Source organism: Hordeum vulgare, chromosome 3H (genome assembly GCF_904849725.1).
Source record: "Hordeum vulgare subsp. vulgare chromosome 3H, MorexV3_pseudomolecules_assembly, whole genome shotgun sequence".
NCBI classification, from domain to species: Eukaryota; Viridiplantae; Streptophyta; class Magnoliopsida; order Poales; family Poaceae; genus Hordeum; species Hordeum vulgare.
The window spans coordinates 501,062,068-501,081,347 of NC_058520.1; the positions used below are offsets into that span (position 1 = coordinate 501,062,068).

At 44.1% G+C, this 19,280-nt stretch overlaps 1 protein-coding gene across 1 annotated transcript; it reads left to right on the top strand.

The window, feature by feature from the left end:
* Positions 1–3,167: 3,167 nt before the first annotated feature.
* LOC123444507 (DExH-box ATP-dependent RNA helicase DExH6-like) lies at positions 3,168–13,409 on the top strand. Its single transcript, XM_045121237.1, has 15 exons — positions 3,168–3,540; positions 4,612–4,702; positions 4,879–5,182; positions 5,311–5,385; positions 5,747–5,791; positions 6,991–7,081; positions 7,225–7,283; positions 7,788–7,940; positions 9,027–9,079; positions 9,166–9,199; positions 9,376–9,465; positions 9,549–10,547; positions 10,760–11,318; positions 11,873–12,372; positions 12,798–13,409. Exons 1-15 carry the CDS (start codon positions 3,183–3,185, stop codon positions 13,191–13,193), a joined length of 3,807 nt encoding a protein of 1,268 aa, XP_044977172.1. The 5' UTR covers positions 3,168–3,182; the 3' UTR covers positions 13,194–13,409.
* The last annotated feature ends 5,871 nt before the right edge of the window (positions 13,410–19,280 follow it).

Consider the following 19,280-nt stretch of genomic DNA (forward strand, 5'->3'; position numbering starts at 1 on the left):
TTGGAATTATGCCCTAGAGGCAATGATAAATAAGTTATTATTATAATTCCTGTATTAAGATAATCGTTTATTATCCATGCTATAATTGTATTGAATGAAGACTTATATACATGTGTGGATACATAGACAAAACACTGTCCCTAGCAAGCCTCTAGTTGGCTAGCCACTTGATCAAGGATAATCAAGGTCTTGTGACTATGTACAAGGTGTTGTTGCTTGATAACTGGATCACATCATTGGCACCGTAGGAATGCCTTGTGTGTATCAAACGTCACAGCGTAACTGGATGACTATAAAGATGCTCTACACGTATCTCCGAAGGTGTCCGTTGAGTTAGTATGGATCAAGACTGGGATTTGTCACTCCGTGTGACGGAGAGGTATCTCGGGGCCCACTCGGTAATACAACATCACACACAAGCCTTGCAAGCAATGTGACTTAGTGTAAGTCATGTGATATTGTATTACAGAACGAGTAAAGAGACTTGCCGGTAAACGAGATTGAAATAGGTATGCGGATACTGACGATCGAATCTCGGGCAAGTAACATACCGAAGGACAAAGGGAATGACATACGGGATTATATGAATCCTTGGCACTGAGGTTCAATTGATAAGATCTTCGTAGAATATGTAGGATCCAATATGGGCATCCAGGTCCCGCTATTGGATATTGACCGAGGAGTCCCTCGGGTCATGTCTACATAGTTCTCGAACCCGCATGGTCTGCACACTTAAGGTTCGGCGATGTTTTATGCGTATTTGAGTTATATGGTTGGTTACCGAATGTTGTTCGGAGTCCCGGATGAGACCACAGACGTCACGAGGGTTCCCGGAATGGTCCGGAAACGAAGATTGATATATAGGACGACCTCATTTGATTACCGGAAAGTTTTCTGACATTACCGGGAATGTACGGGGAGTGACGAATGGGTTCTGGATGTTCACCGGGGGGGGGGGGCAGCCCACCCGGTGGAAGCCCATAGGCCTTAGGGGTGCCGCACCAACCCTTAGTGGGCTGGTGGGATAGCCCAAGAGGCCCTACGCGCACGAATCGAAGAAAAAAAAGAAAAAAAGGGAAGTGGAAAGGTGGAGAAGGACTCCACCTTCCAATCCTAGTTGGACTAGGATTGGAGGAGGAGGACTCCTCCCCTTGATTCGTCCGACCCCTTGGGGCTCCCTTGAGCCACAAGGCAAGGCCCCCCCTCCCTCCTATATATACTGAGGTATTAGGGCTGATTTGAGACAACTTTGCCATGGCAGCCCGACCACATACCTCCACGATTTTTCCTCTAGATCGTATTTATGCGGAGCTCGGGCGAAGCCCTGCTGGGATAGATCACCACCAACCTTCGGAGCGCCATCACGCTGTCGGAGAACTCATCCACCTCTCCGTCTCTCTTGCTGGATCAAGAAGGCCGAGATCATCGTCGCGCTGTACGTGTCGTCCGTTCGGCACTAGATCGGAGCGGATCGTGGGACGGATCGCGAGACGGTTCGTGGGACGGTTCGCGGGACGGATCGAGGGACGTGAGGACGTTCCACTACATCAACCGCGTTTCTAATGCTTCCTGCTGTGCGATCTACAAGGGTACGTAGATCAGAAATCCCCTCTCGTAGATGGACATCACCATGATAGGTATTGCGTGTGCGTAGGAAATTTTCTGTTTCCCGTACCACGTTCCCCAACACAACCTCCCACCTACAAATGAAGTTTGACTTAGGATAATGCTAGGACTTCCGTTATTTTGAAACAAAGGCAGTAACTCATAATTTACTAGTCAATTTTTAGATGGAAAATGATTGTTTTAAATTGGATGAAATTCCCCTCGCGTCAACCGCCTCCGCAAGGCGGCGCGTGTCCCGTGTGGGTCTGCCCACCGTTGTCCTCAACCATCCCTTATCTCTTCCCCGTGAAGCCCGTTCACAGATTTTCCTCGCGTGAGCTGCTTTTCCTCTTTCCTTCTTTCCTCTGCTCTGCTCGCTTCCTCCACACATCGCTCGCCGACATTAGTCCATGCCACCAAACCATCACCGCTGTTGCCCCAACCCCGACACCATGCCATGAGGGTGTGCTGCCGCCACTGCACTCGTCGCACAACTTGCTCTTTGCAGGAGCGGTGCCGCTACAAAACTGGTTACCGCGCCAATAGCTATGTCACATCCATCGTCGTCGCGAGCAATGGAGCGTCCTCGTCGGTGACACCTACTTCAAAGCAACACATGGAAGGAGCCACGTGCTGCGTGCCGACGGTCTGCAAACGACTCTTCAATAGGGCGCGCGGGCATTGTCGCGACGGAGGCGGCACACTCAGCCTTGTGCTTCTAGCAAGTGACGGTGCTGCAGCCAGCGGGCTCACCGGCTTTGTGCTAAAGCATCATCGGGGCTGCAATGGAGCCTTGTCGACGCTCGCGGGGTCGTTAGGCTGCAATGGAGCTTCACCAGTGCTGCATAGGCCCCCGTTGGTGCTACAATGGAGATTTGTTGACGCCGTAGGTGCTGCGTTGCAGCTTTTGTCTCGTTGCTGGGGTTGAAGTGGAGCTTCATCGATGTCGTCGGTGTTGCGTTGTAGCTTCGCTAGCATCGTCAGGTCTCGTCGCCGAGGATTGCAATGGAGCTTCGCTGCGCCATCGGGTCGGAGGTTGCAATGGAGCTCCGCTGGGGTCACGATGATGTTGTTATCTTTTCTTTTGCAGCGTGGTGGATACGGGAGAAAGGAGGAAGAAGACAGCTACGTTCGGTCGTTTGGTCTGACCGAACGTCATGCATGCGCCTAATCAGACGGCTAGGCAGAAAGATGTTTTCTTAGGATCAATAGGCTGATTCGTAGCAGCCACCATTTAAGATTGAAATTTGACTTAAAATTCGGAAGGGATTCATCAACAGAACGGAAGAAGTTCAACCTCTTCAACTCACTCGGCGGTAACACGGCACCACAGGTCCCACGCGAATATTCTCCTGTTATACTCGCAGTTTTTTTTTTTTTACGGCCTTTGTGTACTCGCAGTTTTTCTCCACCTGAGGGGAGGTACTCGTAGTTGCTTGTAAAGATCTCCGCCGCTTCCATGAGAACGTAAGCAGTTGGGGCCTGGCAGCAATGGCTGCTTGAAAGCCTTTGAACAACCCGGGCACGTGGCCCGCCTCAGACCTCTACCCACCGCGGCCCGGTCCTCATCGGCAAGAATGGCCCACATATCGGTCCATCAAACTCCAAGCCTGCACCAGCACCGCCCGCCCCTCGCACAAATCGCACCGCCACCACGTTGCCCTAGAAGGTTTCCCCCCGGTCCACCCCAGCAGCACACAAAGGGCAAAGCGACCGCAGCGGGAAGCCGCCAGAGCGGGACCCGAACCGGCCGCCGCGCCGCCGCCCCACCGAACGCAGCCGCCGCGCCGCCCCCGTCCCCGCTCCGCGACGACGGGATGGGGCGAAAGGGGCCCAAGGATAAGCTCACCGCCAGCGCCCTGGCCGCCATGAGCGAGGAGACGAGGGTCCGCATCACGACGGTGCTTGAGGACTTCCGCGCCTCCGACGCCCACGGTTCGCGCCATTCGCCTTCCCGTCGCATTGGACGTTCCCGTTCCTGTAGGCGCCTAGCGTGCTCTCTCCTTGTTTCGGTGCGATTCCGTTGTGCGCTGCGGATACGGCACGCTCCGTGGCCAGTGGGGGCTAGGGTTTCAAGCCCTTCGAGCTTATGATTGGGGGCTGCTCATCTTATCATAGTATCGCCAATCTAGTTCCGCAGCCGTTATTCTGGGCACTCGTCCTTCTTTTGTTGCGCGCCCGTTGCTTCGACTTGTTTTGCTAGCTCTGTGGTGTACTTGATGGCCAATGTCACCAGCGTTTCTAGCTTCACTGCTGGTCCAGAGTGTGGCAGCATTAAACTGTTTAATGCTGCCACAGTGCCTATCCTGACTGTGGTTAATCGGTCATAAGGAAGGTGAATGCTCAATCAGTCTTCTTTGTTGCCACTACATGTGCTATTTGTAGCAATACTAGTTTTACAGTTTCCTTCTAGATAAGTTAGTCTGTTTTCTAGCAAAAATAGCCTCTCATAGGTCACGTGGTGACATCATTGACTTAAAAAGGAACCTGGTAGTGTTTTTTCGTTGATTTGCAGTGTCCCATCTTTTTTTCTTTTGAGAAACATTCCAGATTATTGTTGAAAATCTATGCCCACTACTAGGCTGGTAACATAAAATTGCCTAACTGGGTAACAGGGTTTGATATTAGTTGGTTGTAAATATATAAGTCGGGGTTATGCTTTCATAAGGTAGTTGCAGAAGCTTAAATGGTCTTCACGATCTTCTTTTAATCATCTGTAGAGCCGTTGCTCGCTACCTTATTGCTACACCAAGGTGTGCATGCCAAGCTTATGATATGTTATGACTACCATGTGTTCTGATTTTCATTTCATGTTCTGGACCCCATTTCAGTTTTATCACAGCCCCCCCATATTTTCTGTTATGGATCTCCTTAATTGTATTATTTGCCACCTCTACCACTGGTATCTTCTGTTTATTTTATTGTATTGTCCTTCATTGAAGCATTCATGGTATTCTTTTCTGTGTTATACTCTGAGCAGAGAAGCTACACATTTTTAATTTGCAGAGTACACATTCGAACCTGGTCTTACCAATCAAGAACGGGCCGCAGTCCATTCTATGTGTAGAAGGATGGGCATGTCATCAAAGAGTAAAGGGTGAGTTATTTCTTAACTATAATGGATGCATTTTGCAGACTTCTTTCGGTGAAGTGCTAATCGATAACTATGTTTGATCTATCTTCTCTTCATTAATCTTCATGCTGACATATATTTGCAGTATCGACTTTACTTTTTACCTGGTGTTTGTTCTGAATTCTATTCATTAACCGTAGGAATGGGGAACGGCGATGCCTTTCTGTTTACAAAACTAAAAACACGCAGGGGGCTGGTAAAGAAGAAGGCCCTAGCAAACTTGGACTTTCTGAAGAAGCAAGAGAAATTTTGCTAGATCTGTTTACACACTATCCTCCTGATGATGCTGAATTGAATGGTGACGCTGTCAAGAATCCTGGCGATAAGGCTGTTAAAATTCGATGGAAGACAGATAATGCCTTTTCAAGGCCAGCTATGCAGAAACATGATATAGCAAAGAAGGCCGAGATGCTTACGTCTAAATTAAATGGACAGTTGAGGAAGGTTGTATATTCTTGCTTGACATGTTCCTTTTTTCACCATTTGATTTTGCCAGTCCCGGAATTCTTCCCTTATACCTGGCATATGTGGTATTTTTGAGTTGGTGCTGAAAGTTGCACACATGTATACAGATCGGTGAAAACAGATCCAAACTTCCGATTGCATCCTTCAAAGATCACCTTTCTTCTACCCTAGAAAATCACCAGGTATTGTTCTTTGTGCAAAACTATGCAAGACTGCAAAACTACTGAAAGAGATAATTCAATTTGGAAATGAGGTTGCTCTAAACTAGCTTTAGTATGATGCCTGGGTCAAGTTGGTTGCTGGTTATGTCAAGAGAGCCTAGAATTTATTTATTTTTACTCCAAAATTGCCGAGAATCTGCCAGTGTCTTGTACCACAGCTTCCGTTATTATAGTAACAACTGTCAGAAAAAGCAGTGGTTATTTATTCCGTCATTTTCCTGTCTATTTATCTAATTTGATCCATCCATTACTATGCTTAGCTAAATGGATATCCCCCCTGGCATCTGGTGATGCAATTTGATCTTCTTTTATTTCCTATCAGGTGGTTCTTATTTCTGGAGAAACAGGCTGCGGTAAAACTACCCAGGTCCAAGTTGTTCATATTCTTTCCTGCATTTAATTCAGAATTTCTACTTATTATTGTTGGTTTGTTTGTTTAGTTCATTCCCTATTTTTTTTAATTCAATCTTATTGTTCTATGCCCGTCTCAACAAATGTGTACTCTGTGTGCTTGTGCAAATATCTCATAGTTTAGAGCATCTCTAGCAGACCCCTTAAACCGCGGAACTGAAAACACGTTGTTTTCAGTTCACGGAAAACGCATTTTAAGGGTCGCTTTGAGCTGCGGCCGAACAGACCCCTTAAACCTAAACTGTAAAACCGTATATTCACTTATATTTTTTCCCCACGTCTTCTTCTTCCTCTCGCCCGTGTCCACCGTCAGCTAGCTCGCTCCTACGAAGCCGGCGGACAGCGCACGAAGCGGCCAAATACGGAGCCGCCGGCGTCCAGGACGGCTTGCACGAAACTTCGTCGCCGTAGCTGCTCAAATCGCCGTAGCTAGGTCCTTCATAGCTGCTCGAGTTTCTGGCGAGATCCGGCGAGTTCCGTTGCGAGCTAGCTAGCTAGCTCCTTCGTCGCCGTAGCTAGCTCCTCCATAGCTGCTCGAGTTTCCGGCGTGATCCGGCGAGTTCCGTTGCGGAAGGTCATCGGAGCCCGTGTGCGCACGGCGGAATTCCCTTGTCGTGTAGCGTTGACCGGTTTTCAGTTCGCCCTCAGTTTTGCCTCCAAATCTGTAAATAAAGGGGTTGTGGGGGTGGATTCTCAGGGGCCTGTAAAAAGTTACAGGATTCACCACTTTTACGGGCTCTATTCTGGGTGATTTTTGACACCGCGGAACTGAAAACGTCATTTTTTACGGGTTTGACCACCTTTAAGGGGTCTGCTAGAGATGCTCTTAGATATCTGCAGTTCTTGATGAAGAATTGAGTGGCCTTATGCCACTCAAAGGATGCGTTTTATTTCCTATAATTGTTAAAAACCAGTCCCTGCTAATCCATGTCCTTAGTGCAGTCTTTAGTCGTAGATAATGTATTTTGTCTGAGGTAAGACTGTAAGAGGCTATTGAAACTTGGTTCGCATTCATATGATAACATCTCCATACTAAAAGACTGGTTAAGGTCAAACTTGTTTTTGTGCATACGAATGATTGAGAAAAAATCTTGATTGTGATTTGTGTTTTTTTCATTCTTTTTCTGTCTCATTTATCTTCCCGTTCTTACTTAGGTTCCGCAATATATCTTAGATCATGTGTGGGGCAAGCATGAATCATGTAAGATCATTTGTACTCAACCGCGGCGGATATCAGCTATGTCAGGTAATTTTACCATTAGTTATGTCGTAGGCCATTGATCATTTCCTGTTCTTGCTATTAGTGATGTCATAGTTCATTGCTTCTAATTCTTTGCCCTTTATCTGTTGGTTTGATGTAAATTATGCTCTGTTCTGTGTCTTATACAGTTGCCGAACGAATCTCTGTTGAAAGAGGAGAGACTGTTGGTGAGACAGTTGGGTACAAGGTATATTATTTTCTTTCAAAATTTCACTTTAGTCCATTTGTGGGTCGAATTTGCTAAACTGTAGCCATTTCAAAGCACTCCCAGTTTTGTTTTCGGATTGCCCCTGAGACTAAACTTTGATCATTAATTCACACTGCAATGCAAATACAATTTTACTATTATGATAATTTTTTATAATGTAAAAGTACTTTTAAATATGAATTTAGATAGGTTTACCTTGTGGTCATCAGATGTATTTTTTATTGGACCATTTGATGGCTTAACCGCCCAAGTTGGATAATTTCACCCCACAAATAAATCCAGGTCCTTCTATTTTTTTACCAAACAATGGGGCTTTGGTGAACATCATTTTCTTTTCATTCAAGTACTTATTTTCTTGGGAATTTTATGTCTTCTCTTTAATGTATATATACATCTCATCCATTTTTTGCTTTTTAATAAAATGCAATATATGTTGATATGGGCCTTTTTTTGGTCTTGTTCTATTGTTTATTTTGATTATAGATACGTTTGGAGTCGAAGGGAGGGAAGAATTCGTCAATCATGTTCTGCACAAATGGTGTTCTCTTGAGGGTGTTGATAGGCAGAGTAACTAACATTTCAAATAGGAAACGCCCGTCTGATGATGTAATGATGGGGATAACACACATTATTGTGGTAATATTTTGTTCTTAAACTTTAAAAAATCTTGGTTATACCATTGTGTTTTGAGGTGGGACATGTTCTTGTTATGTTATGCTGCATGGAGAGGTTTGATGTTGGTAAATACTCTCTCCGTTCACAAATATAAGATGTTCTACTTTAATGTGTTTGTTCACTCATTTCAGTTCGTATGTAGTCCATATTGAAATATCCAAAATATCTTATATTTGTGAATGGAGGGAGTATAACGGTAAAGCTGTACAGATTACCAAGGTATTTTCTAGGGTATAAGACGGAAATGTAACCAAGCCAACATCCCTGTACTCTATGAAATTCCAAACTCTAAGCAGATCTAGATCAACAAAGATTTTTTACACCTAAAGCTTACATGTCATCATTGTCATGTTATAATGCTACTTGTATTTTTTTGGAATTCGCTTGACCGTATTGATTGCAACACTTCCCTAGTAGTACCTACAATTTTGGGATGCGATATCACCAAAGATTTTAGCCATGGACAGGGGCGCGTGGATGTTAGCTATCCATGTGCAAGAACCATGACTTGGTTTTGATATCTTATGGGTTTCAAATCTAGCCTACCCCAACTTGTTTGGTACTGAAAGGCTTTGTTGTTGTTGATGATGATGATGATATCATGTGGGGAACAGCAGTGGGAAAAAGTTCGCTTTTCACCAAAGATTATGCTATTTCCGAAACACTTCATATTTTGTAGTATCCTGTTACACCCTTCCATATGTACCACATATTATTATATTTTATGGTATTATAAAGGAAGGAGTATCTCTATGGAGCCTCCTTGTCAGTCCAAGGCAAGTTCGTGGTAAATTAACCATGAAACAACTTGTTTGTGAGCTTCAGATATAATTTGGTCAGTGTTTGGCTTGTCCTAATATATGAATTTGTACTAACTTTCTATCGTTGATAGCAAACCTGCAACATTGTTGCAGAACTGCAGCTTGCGCACATATTGCACTTAGCCATTTCATTAGATTAATACTTTGCTAGAATCATTTTAGATGTATATGTTGGGCTTTCTGTTGTTCTATATTGCATTAGAATTAATACTCGCTTTGTTTCCAGGATGAAATCCATGAAAGGGATAGGTTTTCCGATTTGACTCTGGCTATCTTAAGGTATTTTTAGAACAAAATTTATGCATATGTTGCATAAATAGCACATTGTAATCCACTGATCATATTTCCCGACCTATTATGTGTAGAGATTTGCTGCCGATGTATCCTCATCTTCATTTGGTAAGAATTATCTTCTTTGTAATTTATTATTCTCGTTAGTAAAGTAGGTCCATGTTATACAACTCAAGTATTGACAAGATATTAGAAAATCCAACTCACCATTGCCATATCTCGAATACTAAATTTTTTCTGGGCATGTTTCCTTAGTCACAAGAATTTTCTGATGCAATTAACAGGTGCTCATGAGTGCAACGATTGATGCTGAACGGTTTTCACAATATTTCAACGGATGCCCGGTCATTCAAGTCCCAGGCCATACCTATCCTGTTAGTAACACTCTACATTTGCATTATGTGCCTGTAGATCTTTAATTAGCTGAAAGCTTTGTTGACAACTACATTGTTGACAGGTCAAATCTTTCTATTTGGAGGATGTGCTTTCTATTCTGCAATCTGTAGGCGATAATCATCTTAATACTGAAACGAAAGACCTGGGGCTTGACAGTGTGCTAACCGATGATTACAAAAGCTCAATGGATGAAGCAATTAGCATAGCTTTAGTCAATGATGAATTTGATCCTCTCATTGAGCTTATTTCTATAGAGCAGAACCCAGAAATCTTCAACTACAAACATTCAGAGACTGGTGTGACACCTTTGATGGTTTTTGCCAGGAAGGGTCAGCTTGGGGATATCTGTATGCTTCTATCATTTGGTGTGGATTGTTCTGCACGGGATCATGATGGAAAATCTGCGTTAGATTGGGCACAGCAAGAGAATCAGGAAGAGGCTTGTGAAGTTATTAAGAAACATATGGATTGTAGTCCTGCAAAATTACCTGAAGAAAACGAGCTGCTTAAGAAATACCTGGCAACTATGAACACAGAACACATTGATACTGTGCTGATAGAACGCTTGCTTAGAAAAATATGCACCGACTCCAAAGAAGGAGCTATCTTGGTCTTCCTTCCTGGTTGGGAAGATATAAATCAAACACGGGAGAGGTTACTTGCTTCTTCCTTTCAGGATTCTTCAAAATTTCTTGTACTATCACTCCATTCCATGATCCCATCTTTAGAGCAGAAGAAGGTTTTCAAACGTGCACCATCAGGGGTTCGTAAAATTATTCTCTCAACCAACATAGCGGAGACTGCAGTAACAATTGATGATGTTGTATTTGTCATAGATAGTGGGAGGATGAAAGAGAAAAACTATGATCCGTACAATAATGTGTCTACGCTTCATGCTTCTTGGGTATGTCGAGCTAGTGCAAGACAGCGTGAAGGACGTGCCGGTCGTTGTCAGCCAGGAACTTGCTATCATCTTTACTCTAGATTTCGAGCAGCTTCATTGCCAGAATTCCAAATTCCTGAAATTAAGAGGATGCCTATTGAAGAACTGTGTTTGCAGGTACAGTCCTAGCTAATACTTCTGTTGTTCCTAATGTTTAAAGTAAACGCAATGCTCCTCAGTATTACAGCTGGCAGCAATGAGATTATCATGCTGTACCAGTAGCTATTTTTATTCTTTCAATCTTTGCAGTGCAGGTCAGATTGCTTGATCCAAAAAGATTATCATGTTATCTCTGAAAACTGATTGCTGTTTCAATTTTTGTGGTGCAGGTCAAACTGCTTGATCCAAACTGTAAAATAGCAGACTTTTTAAAGAAGACCTTGGATCCTCCAGTTACAGAGACTGTAAAAAATGCTATTACTGTGCTTCAGGATCTTGGTGCTTTAACACAAAATGAACAATTGACAGATTTGGGTGAAAAGTTAGGTTCTCTTCCGGTCCATCCATCTACAAGCAAGATGCTCCTGTTTGGTATACTGATGAACTGCCTTGATCCTGCATTGACATTGGCATGTGCAGCAGGCTATAGAGATCCTTTCTTCCTTCCTATGGCTCCGGATGAGAGAAAAAAAGCTGCTGCAGCCAAGGTTGAGCTTGCTTCATTATATGGAGGATATAGTGACCAGCTTGCTGTTGTAGCAGCATTTGATTGTTGGACACGTGCCAAAGAGAAAGGACAAGAAGCTTTGTTTTGTTCAAAGTATTTTGTCGCTTCAAACACCATGGATATGTTGTCTAGTATGAGGAAACAGCTTCAGAGTGAACTAGCTCAAAGAGGATTTCTTCCTGCTGATACATCTGCCTGCAGCTTGAATGCTAAAGTTCCAGGTACTGAAGTTTATATGAAAACAGGAGTTCTGAAACACTGTATATGATGTGGTTCCCTTGTGTCCTTTTCCTGCTTTGCAATATAAGTGGTCATAAGTACAAGGATATACTCCCTCCGTCCCATAATATAAGAGCGATGTTGACACTAGTTTTTGTCACAAAAACGCTATTATATTATGGGACGGAATCTTGTAGGAATTACTTTATTTAAACATAGGGATCACATCCTTGTAAATTGTGGTAATTCCATCATGCAAACCATGATTGCACATTAATTTGAATAAGATAATGTCAGTCAGTACTATTGTATATGCGTGATTTAGTTACCTTGTTCTCTTGAGTTTAAAGTTGTTGCTTATGCCAATCACAAGTTTAATGCATTAGAGAATTTTGCATTGTATTTCAGGTCAATCTTGTTCTAATTTAGAAGCAATTTGTTACATTCATTTTCGTTTGTAGTAAAGCTATTTTTAATGCATGCACTGGTTTCTATGGTCATTTCCTTATCATGTTTAAATAAATTAAATTTGACGGTTTTCTTGCAACTTTGGTAGGTATCGTTAGCGCTGTCCTTGTGGCTGGCGCTTACCCAATGGTAGGACGATTGCTCCCTCCTCTAAAAAATGCTAGAAGAGCAGTCGTGGAAACAGCAAGTGGTGCCAAAGTTCGACTACATCCTCATTCTTCCAACTTTAACTTGTCATTTAATAAATCCTCCGGGAATCCACTAATGATATTTGATGAAATCACTCGAGGTGATGGTGGAATGTATGTAAAGAACTGTTCAGTTGTTGGACCATATACTTTACTTCTGCATGCTACGGAAATAGCTGTTGCTCCACCTGATGATGTAAGTGATGAAGAGGATGAAGGTTCAAGTGGGGATGAAGCGGGGAAAGGCACTCTGGGACAACAAAAGAAAGAGATTATGTCTTCTCCTGATAACACTGTTTCAGTTGTTGTTGATCGGTGGCTCCGATTTGATGCTACTGCTCTGGATGTTGCTCAGATATACTGCCTAAGAGAACGCCTAGCATCTGCTATTCTTTTCAAAGTAAGATTCAATTACCTTTTTATCGCAGTTTTCTATTTTAATCGGGAAAAAATGCACTATAATTTGCTCTGGCTTGCATCTGATATTCCATAATGTTTCATGCATCATGTGCCAGGCATATTATCAAACTTATGTTGAATCCATTCTGCACAGCTTTTCCCTCTTCTGGTCTGTACAATTGTTTAAATAATACGTCTCTCATTTTGCTTGTAATGCAGAATCTTTACGACGAAATATGTAGCTATACAATTGAGAACACTTATGGACCAGTGTTCAGTAGGCATAGTTTTTCCTCATTCTGTTTGCTTGGTCTCATTAGGATAGAGCCTGTAGATCATGTTGTCACCTTCCCTTCAAACTATCAAGAGGCATACGAAGTTTGTTACTACTTTGTCTTCTTTCTGATGAAAGGATGTTTTGTGCAGGTGAAACATCCACAGGATGTTCTCCCGCCTGCTCTTGGAGCAACGATGTATGCGATTGCTTGTATCCTAACGTATGATGGTTTGCCTGGTAATTTGACAACAAACCATGGTTCAGGTGAGAGTTCAACAGGTGCTAACGGATCAGCTCAGGCAAGGAAAGTTGGTTTTATTCCGCCTGGCGATTTCCTTATGTCATTGCTATCAGACGTACCGACCGATGCACCTCATTATCAGAAGTCATCTAATAATCATCCAGGGGGTGGTTCAGGGCATAATAGGTCATCGAGGGCCCCCGCTGGTAGATTTAATCAGTCGCAGCGTCCTGGGCGCAAGAACTCTGGACCAGGGAGCTCAGCACCACAATCTTTCAAAAGACAGCGGGATGCTGCACGGTGACCAGCCATCCGGTTATGTGCAGAGGGCAGTTAGGATTTTATAGTATGTGTTGAGGACATGTATGAAAAATGTAGGTGTCTGTACTTTTCCTGTCATTACACGAGCAAACAGCTGGGGGCAACATTTCACCGTGGTGCTGTTTGTTCAGTTCTTCCAATCAAATCTGAAAATTAGGTCCATGCAGTTCAATACAAAAACAGACGAATATTTTGTTTATTCTTGGGAACGAGGTCTGTTAGCTGCTTAGCAGGTCGTTTTTGGCCTGCTACTGGATTATTTTGGTTGCCATTTTATCAATGTTTGATTGTTTTTGTGATCGAGTTCTTATATACCTAGGCCACTGGACACAAGCACAGAGAATGTACATGTACCCTCCTCCCTGGAAGTGCTTAATTCTTCACATGTACACTGCATACTGTTTTCGATTTCCTTTAGGGTCTGTTTTCAGATTTTAGATAAGCATAGAATGGTGGAGCTGTAGCGATGTGATGCGGTGGATGGGCACCGTCTGGCCCTACGTCGTCTCTGTGATAGCGTCGTGCATCCGGCTGGCACGCGAGCGGATATACGTTGTTGGAGTGATAAACGTGTAGCGGTCATGCGGTGAGGCAGGGAAGAGAAGATACAGGAAGGCTTACGTGTAGCACGTGCCGATCCGGATCACGTGGGGTCCTACGTGCCCGTACGGCCGATAGGATGCCAACGTGGTAGCACGTGGAGTTTAGTGAGGCTTTATGGCGTCCGCACAGCTGGAGGATGCTGACAAACATTTCGGTTTCATTGGTTTTTTCAGACAATAACTCGATCCAATGTTTATATGTACAAAAGATAGATCATCGAGTTCCTAATCTGAAGACATGCTTAGTTGAATTATGAGTATCGAAGTTTGAGTTCTTAAACTCATGCACAAAACCCCTCGTGGCTACCTTTGCACCGCGGCGTCTCGGCTTGACATCGGTGGCGATTCCTTGACGACATCTCATTTTGCGGGGACACAAGAACCAATGTTCGACACAAAGCATTTAATTTTCATAGGTATCATCAATAAAATCACTTTATGTAATGAAACATGTACAATAATGCTATCTTATAATTGCCATATAAGATAAAGACGTCAATATTTGGGAATCGATTGCTAGGGAGGGAGCTCCAGAGACCCTAGCTGTTCACATGGACGAGTTGCTCCCAGCAAACGCCCTCCCTCCCCGATTGTTGCAGGGAGAGGGCCAGGATGACCACCACTGCCCGAAGGTTTAGTACACTACTTTATAAAAAATGTCATGAAAAATGGTTTTGCTTTATTTTGTATTCCCTCCGTACTTAAATATAAGTCTTTTAAAACATTTCACTAGGTGTCTACATACGGAGCAAAATGAGTGAATCTATACTTTAAAGTATGTCTATATACATCCGTATGTAGTTCATTAGTGAAACCTCTAGAAAGACTTATATTTAGGAACGGAGGGAGTATATTGTGCAAAGATTAATAAAAAAAATGCTTCCATCGCCACCTCCAAGGCCTCCTATGGCTCGTTGGAAGACGCTGGCTGGGGTGCAGATTTCCAGGAAGGGTGGCCTCTCACTGCAACAAATAAAGCGTCCTGGGGCAATTGTTATTGCTGTGCCGGCGGCCAAAGTTGGAGAAAAATTGGTCTGCCGCACGCTAGGAATAACCGGAGATGGAAAATATGTGACGGGAGCAACTTTGGACGAGTTCACTTCCAAGTTCAAGGACCAACTCGCTCTAGAGGTGATCATGGCCATGCAGGGAATTTTTTCATCTTGATGACGCGGCTGTCAACGGAGTGGAGGACGCCCTGCTTGATCATGAGGGCGAGGGAGCACTGGAGCTTGCTCAGCTAGGAAATGCAGTGCTACAGGATATTTGAAGCTTCTTGTCTGCATGCACGTGTCTTCCCGATGCAAATGTTATCTCAGCTACTTAGTGCATCATCTGTGTCTTGTAGTGTTCGAACTAGTACTACATCGACCTATTGCCTCTCTGGCATGGTCCGTATCTGTGCAACTGACATTTGCTTCAGGGTCACGTTCGTATATTGAAAACCAACCACGCTTGCAAAGATGATTTCTTTGCCGTGCTCACCTCCCACAAGCCTCCCAACGGGATCGCCTGGCTGGCCCTGGGGGATTTCAACCAAATTGTTCGCGCTCGCGACAAAAACAAAAGAATTATTAATCAGGATAGGATCAATCGCTTCAGGGTTGCGTTACAATCTTGTGAGCTTAAGAAAATCCATTTACGAAAAAACGCTTCACTTGGAGTAATGAGCGGACAACCCAACACTTTGCAATACCGGCTCCTTTTTGCAATGTGGAGTGGGATTCGCCCTTCAACACCCATCTGCTACATGCTTTGTCATCTTCCTTATCCGACCAGAGAAATGACATCTTCATTTTTGCAATGTAAATAATACACCCCCCGCAGAGAAACATCATTACAGTAACAGTTATCTTGTGAAGCGCGCGTTGCTACAGCTGGGTCTGCGTCTGCGGCAAGCAGTTTAGTCCGTTGCCACTGTTGGAAGAAACATCACACACCCCCGCAGTAAAGAATTGCTCCTGGTCCTAGTCCGTTGCCTGAATTGTTTTGTGCTGGTCCAAGGAAGAAGCGGAACGGCTGTTCCCCATTGGATGCGTGTATGACCAAGGGCAAGGAGGGAGGGACTACCTGGGTTGCATTATTGCTCCTATATAAACTTTAAACTAGTCGGCGTCCGGCGCTGTCGTCAGTCCCCACCCCATTAGTCTTGGGTCAACTGTCAACTCCAAAGCGAGCCCGTTATACCGCACTCTCAATATTTATTTATCAATGGATGGATCTATGGGCCCAGGAGCTTCCACACGAGCAGTTTGCTCCCGAGATGCGGTCAAACAAGACGTCGCGAGCCGGGCGTCAGGCCCCAAGGAGGGGGTGGAGAGCATGACAGAGCGCAGGGCGTGGCACCGAGTCACGCGGTGCAGACGATGTGCGGGGGTGGGTGCTTGATTGTGTCGAGGCGTACCAGACCCGGTGGGGGTGGGGGTGGGGGCGTGTCGTGTGGTACGGCTGACGGAGGACGCCCGCATCAGCGAGGCCTACCACCGGGCGCGTGACGCCGCGCCTCCCGTCACTGCGCGACTTCAGGCGCCCCCCACTCCCTCGCCGATGTCACCCCGTGCCATCACCACTCACGGGTCCCGCCCGCCCCGCATCCCCGGCCAAGTGGACGGACCAAGGGAGTATTTTATAGTACGTACTACTCCCGGCTACTTTACGACGTTCATCTAAAAAAAAAGTTACTTTACGACGCCTCAACTCAATTATCTGTGGGTACGGCACACAGGAGAAACGAGGCGATAATGACAACGCGGTCGCCCCATCTGCACGGCCGCTCTCCTCTCCTCTCCTCTCCTCTCCTCGGCCCGGTGCCTGCCGACACGACACACGAGCGAGGCGTGTGCTGCGATCAGGATGCCAGCCAGCCAGCCAACAAAGATCGCGAGCGAGCTTCCACCGTCGCTTCTCCGCGTCGTGGCTGGCGCCGGCCTCCCGCTGCTCAACTCTGCAGGATTCCGAGGACCAGCGGCGACTCATGCATGCATGGTTTGGTAGGAAGAGAGTACGAGGCTGTATCTTCCTTCCCCTTTGCCCTCTCGTCGTCATCGAAAATCTGCGTGAGGCTTGCCTCCTGCTGCACGGCTCTTGGATGTGAACGTGCTACAATCTTCTCAGTTGTCAGATTTATTTGCTTATACAAAGGGGAAAAAAATTAGGGGAAAGTTCGGCGTCCTTGAGGCTGATTTTCCCGTCGTGTCATATCGGCATATCTCTGGGCGGGCGGCTTGGGGGACACGCACCCCATCCGAATATCATCTTCGGTGTTACTACAGGAGATGTGACCCCGCTTTGATGGCCTAGGACGTTTGGGAGGACGCCACTCGCGCCTCTCTCGATCGTCTTGGCCGTAGCCTTTTTCCTCTCCTAGCCAAGGCACATCGTGGTGGCAGTGGCATCGTTTTTCAACCGTAGATATCAAGTCCACGACCAGCATCTGCGTCCTAGTAGTAGCAGTAGACCTTGAGGATTAGCATCACTCTGTGATACAAGAGCGAATCCATCGTTAGACATGTGGTGAAGACGATGCAAATTTTTTTGTTACAGAATATCAAGACATTTTAAACAGGAGGGCAGCTACGTGTCCGCCGACGGATTCACAAAGATCCGTCGCCTAGCGGCTAGCGAGCTGTTGAAGCTGACAATTTTACTTTGCAGCACATGTCTTGTTGCAGAGACATTTGCAACGTAGACCATGCTACGGCTTTTTTTGTGCAACATGGACCGTGTCAGATTTGTTTTTGTAACATGAGCCGTGTTGTAGATTTGTTGACAACTTGAATCATGTTACTAGATTTTTTGCATCATGAATCGTGTTATCGAATTTGTTTTTACATCATGGATAGTCTTACAGGATCTAGCTCTTGATCTGTCTGCAACAAAGGAATAGTGGCATAACCTTTTTTTCAATAATAAACCAATTGCAAAACATGGATACGGAGGGATTGGTTCCCGACGGAGCCCATCCAACGAACATGGAGACAGTGAACGCTCATGTAAGATCGATTGATGAAAGGTAATCATTTTTCTTTAAGCATCTGCAAAAAATGGGCGAATATTTTTTGCTCGAACCATAGGAGAGAGTTGCATGTGTATTTATTATAGGGAACATAAAAAAGTTTAGAACGTGATACAATGCCAAAGACGGCACGGCCCACACCACGCCAGATCAGGCACAACAAACGCATCCCATGGACAAATAAGCTACACAAAGAGTCCTGCCATCTCTATTGGAGGGGTTAATTACATCGACGTAAACAGTGATTTTAGTTCAACTTAATGAGGAACTAGAAGGGTTAGACGCGCTTTGCTACGTCATTAAATTTGTTGTGTTTCTTTTAAAAAACATGTTTCAAAATATAAGGTGTACGCCGTTGGTGTTGTTGGGTTTCTTTAAAAACATTTAAAAAATATAAGGTGTATTTTTTTTTTGAAAAAATCAAACCTTTTAAATGTGGTCAAACTTGTAGAGAAATATATGAAAATCCATAATATGAAATCAGTATGATTAGATTCGTCATTAAATAAATTTCCATTTTTTTAATATTGTGGATGCCAACATTTTTTGCTTTGAATTCGATCAAGTGAAAGAAATTTGACTTTTCAAAAATCTAATGCCCCTTATATTTTGGAAATGATGGAATATTTAGTTTCCCTGGTGAGTGAGATGATGGAGTGTGTGTTATTTTTATTTACAATACAGTCGGTGTGCTTGAGACTGATTTCCCCGTGCCTACACTTTTCTAATATTGAGTTTGCTAAGTTACTACTAGTGATGTTGTTGTTATAATTGCAAGTAATACTATTACTACTGTTATTGTTACCACTATTACCAAAACTATCAAACTACTTTGCTACTAATACTTTCCCGCAGAAACATAATTTTCGAGGTGTGGTTGAATTGACAACTCAACTAGTGAGGCTTATAAATATTCTTTGTCTCCCGTGGTGTCGAATCAATAAATTTGGGTAAAATACTTTCCTCGAAAACTTTTGCAATTTCCTATACTTGTGGATCATCAAGAAATTTTTGTGGCGCCGTTGCGAGGGAGCATAGCTCTGTCTATTAAGCTCACTCAGGAATTAAATACATACTGATTACTATGAAGTATCTAAGAGACTCCAAGACCAAGATTATGCCCTCTAAGACGAGGGAAGGTAAGGAACTACCAACTAGTTGTGCACTTGATTCACCTTTTGTTTCAACTTTTGTTTCGAATCAACTTACGACACCTCCACCTACTATTCAATATGATGTTTCGTAAGTAATAAACACTGCTTCTGCTATATATGATACTCATGATGATGCTACTACTTTGCTTGATGAAATTGTGCCACTAGGTGAATTACTTGATGCTCATATTGCTAAAGCTAGAGAACTTGAAATTGGTGAAAATGTTGAATCACCTATTACACCTAGCACTCCTACTAGAACTAAAGTGTTCAATATACACGTGGGTTACACTAGAGAT

Bases quoted from the DNA above. Each gene is read 5' to 3' on its own strand.
- LOC123444507 (XM_045121237.1), top strand. From the start codon at position 3,183: ATGGCCCACATATCGGTCCATCAAACTCCAAGCCTGCACCAGCACCGC. The intron at 9,080-9,165 runs GTATTTTTAGAA...TATTATGTGTAG, and splicing joins TTGACTCTGGCTATCTTAAG to AGATTTGCTGCCGATGTATC. The intron at 12,373-12,797 runs GTAAGATTCAAT...TGTTTTGTGCAG, and splicing joins CATCTGCTATTCTTTTCAAA to GTGAAACATCCACAGGATGT.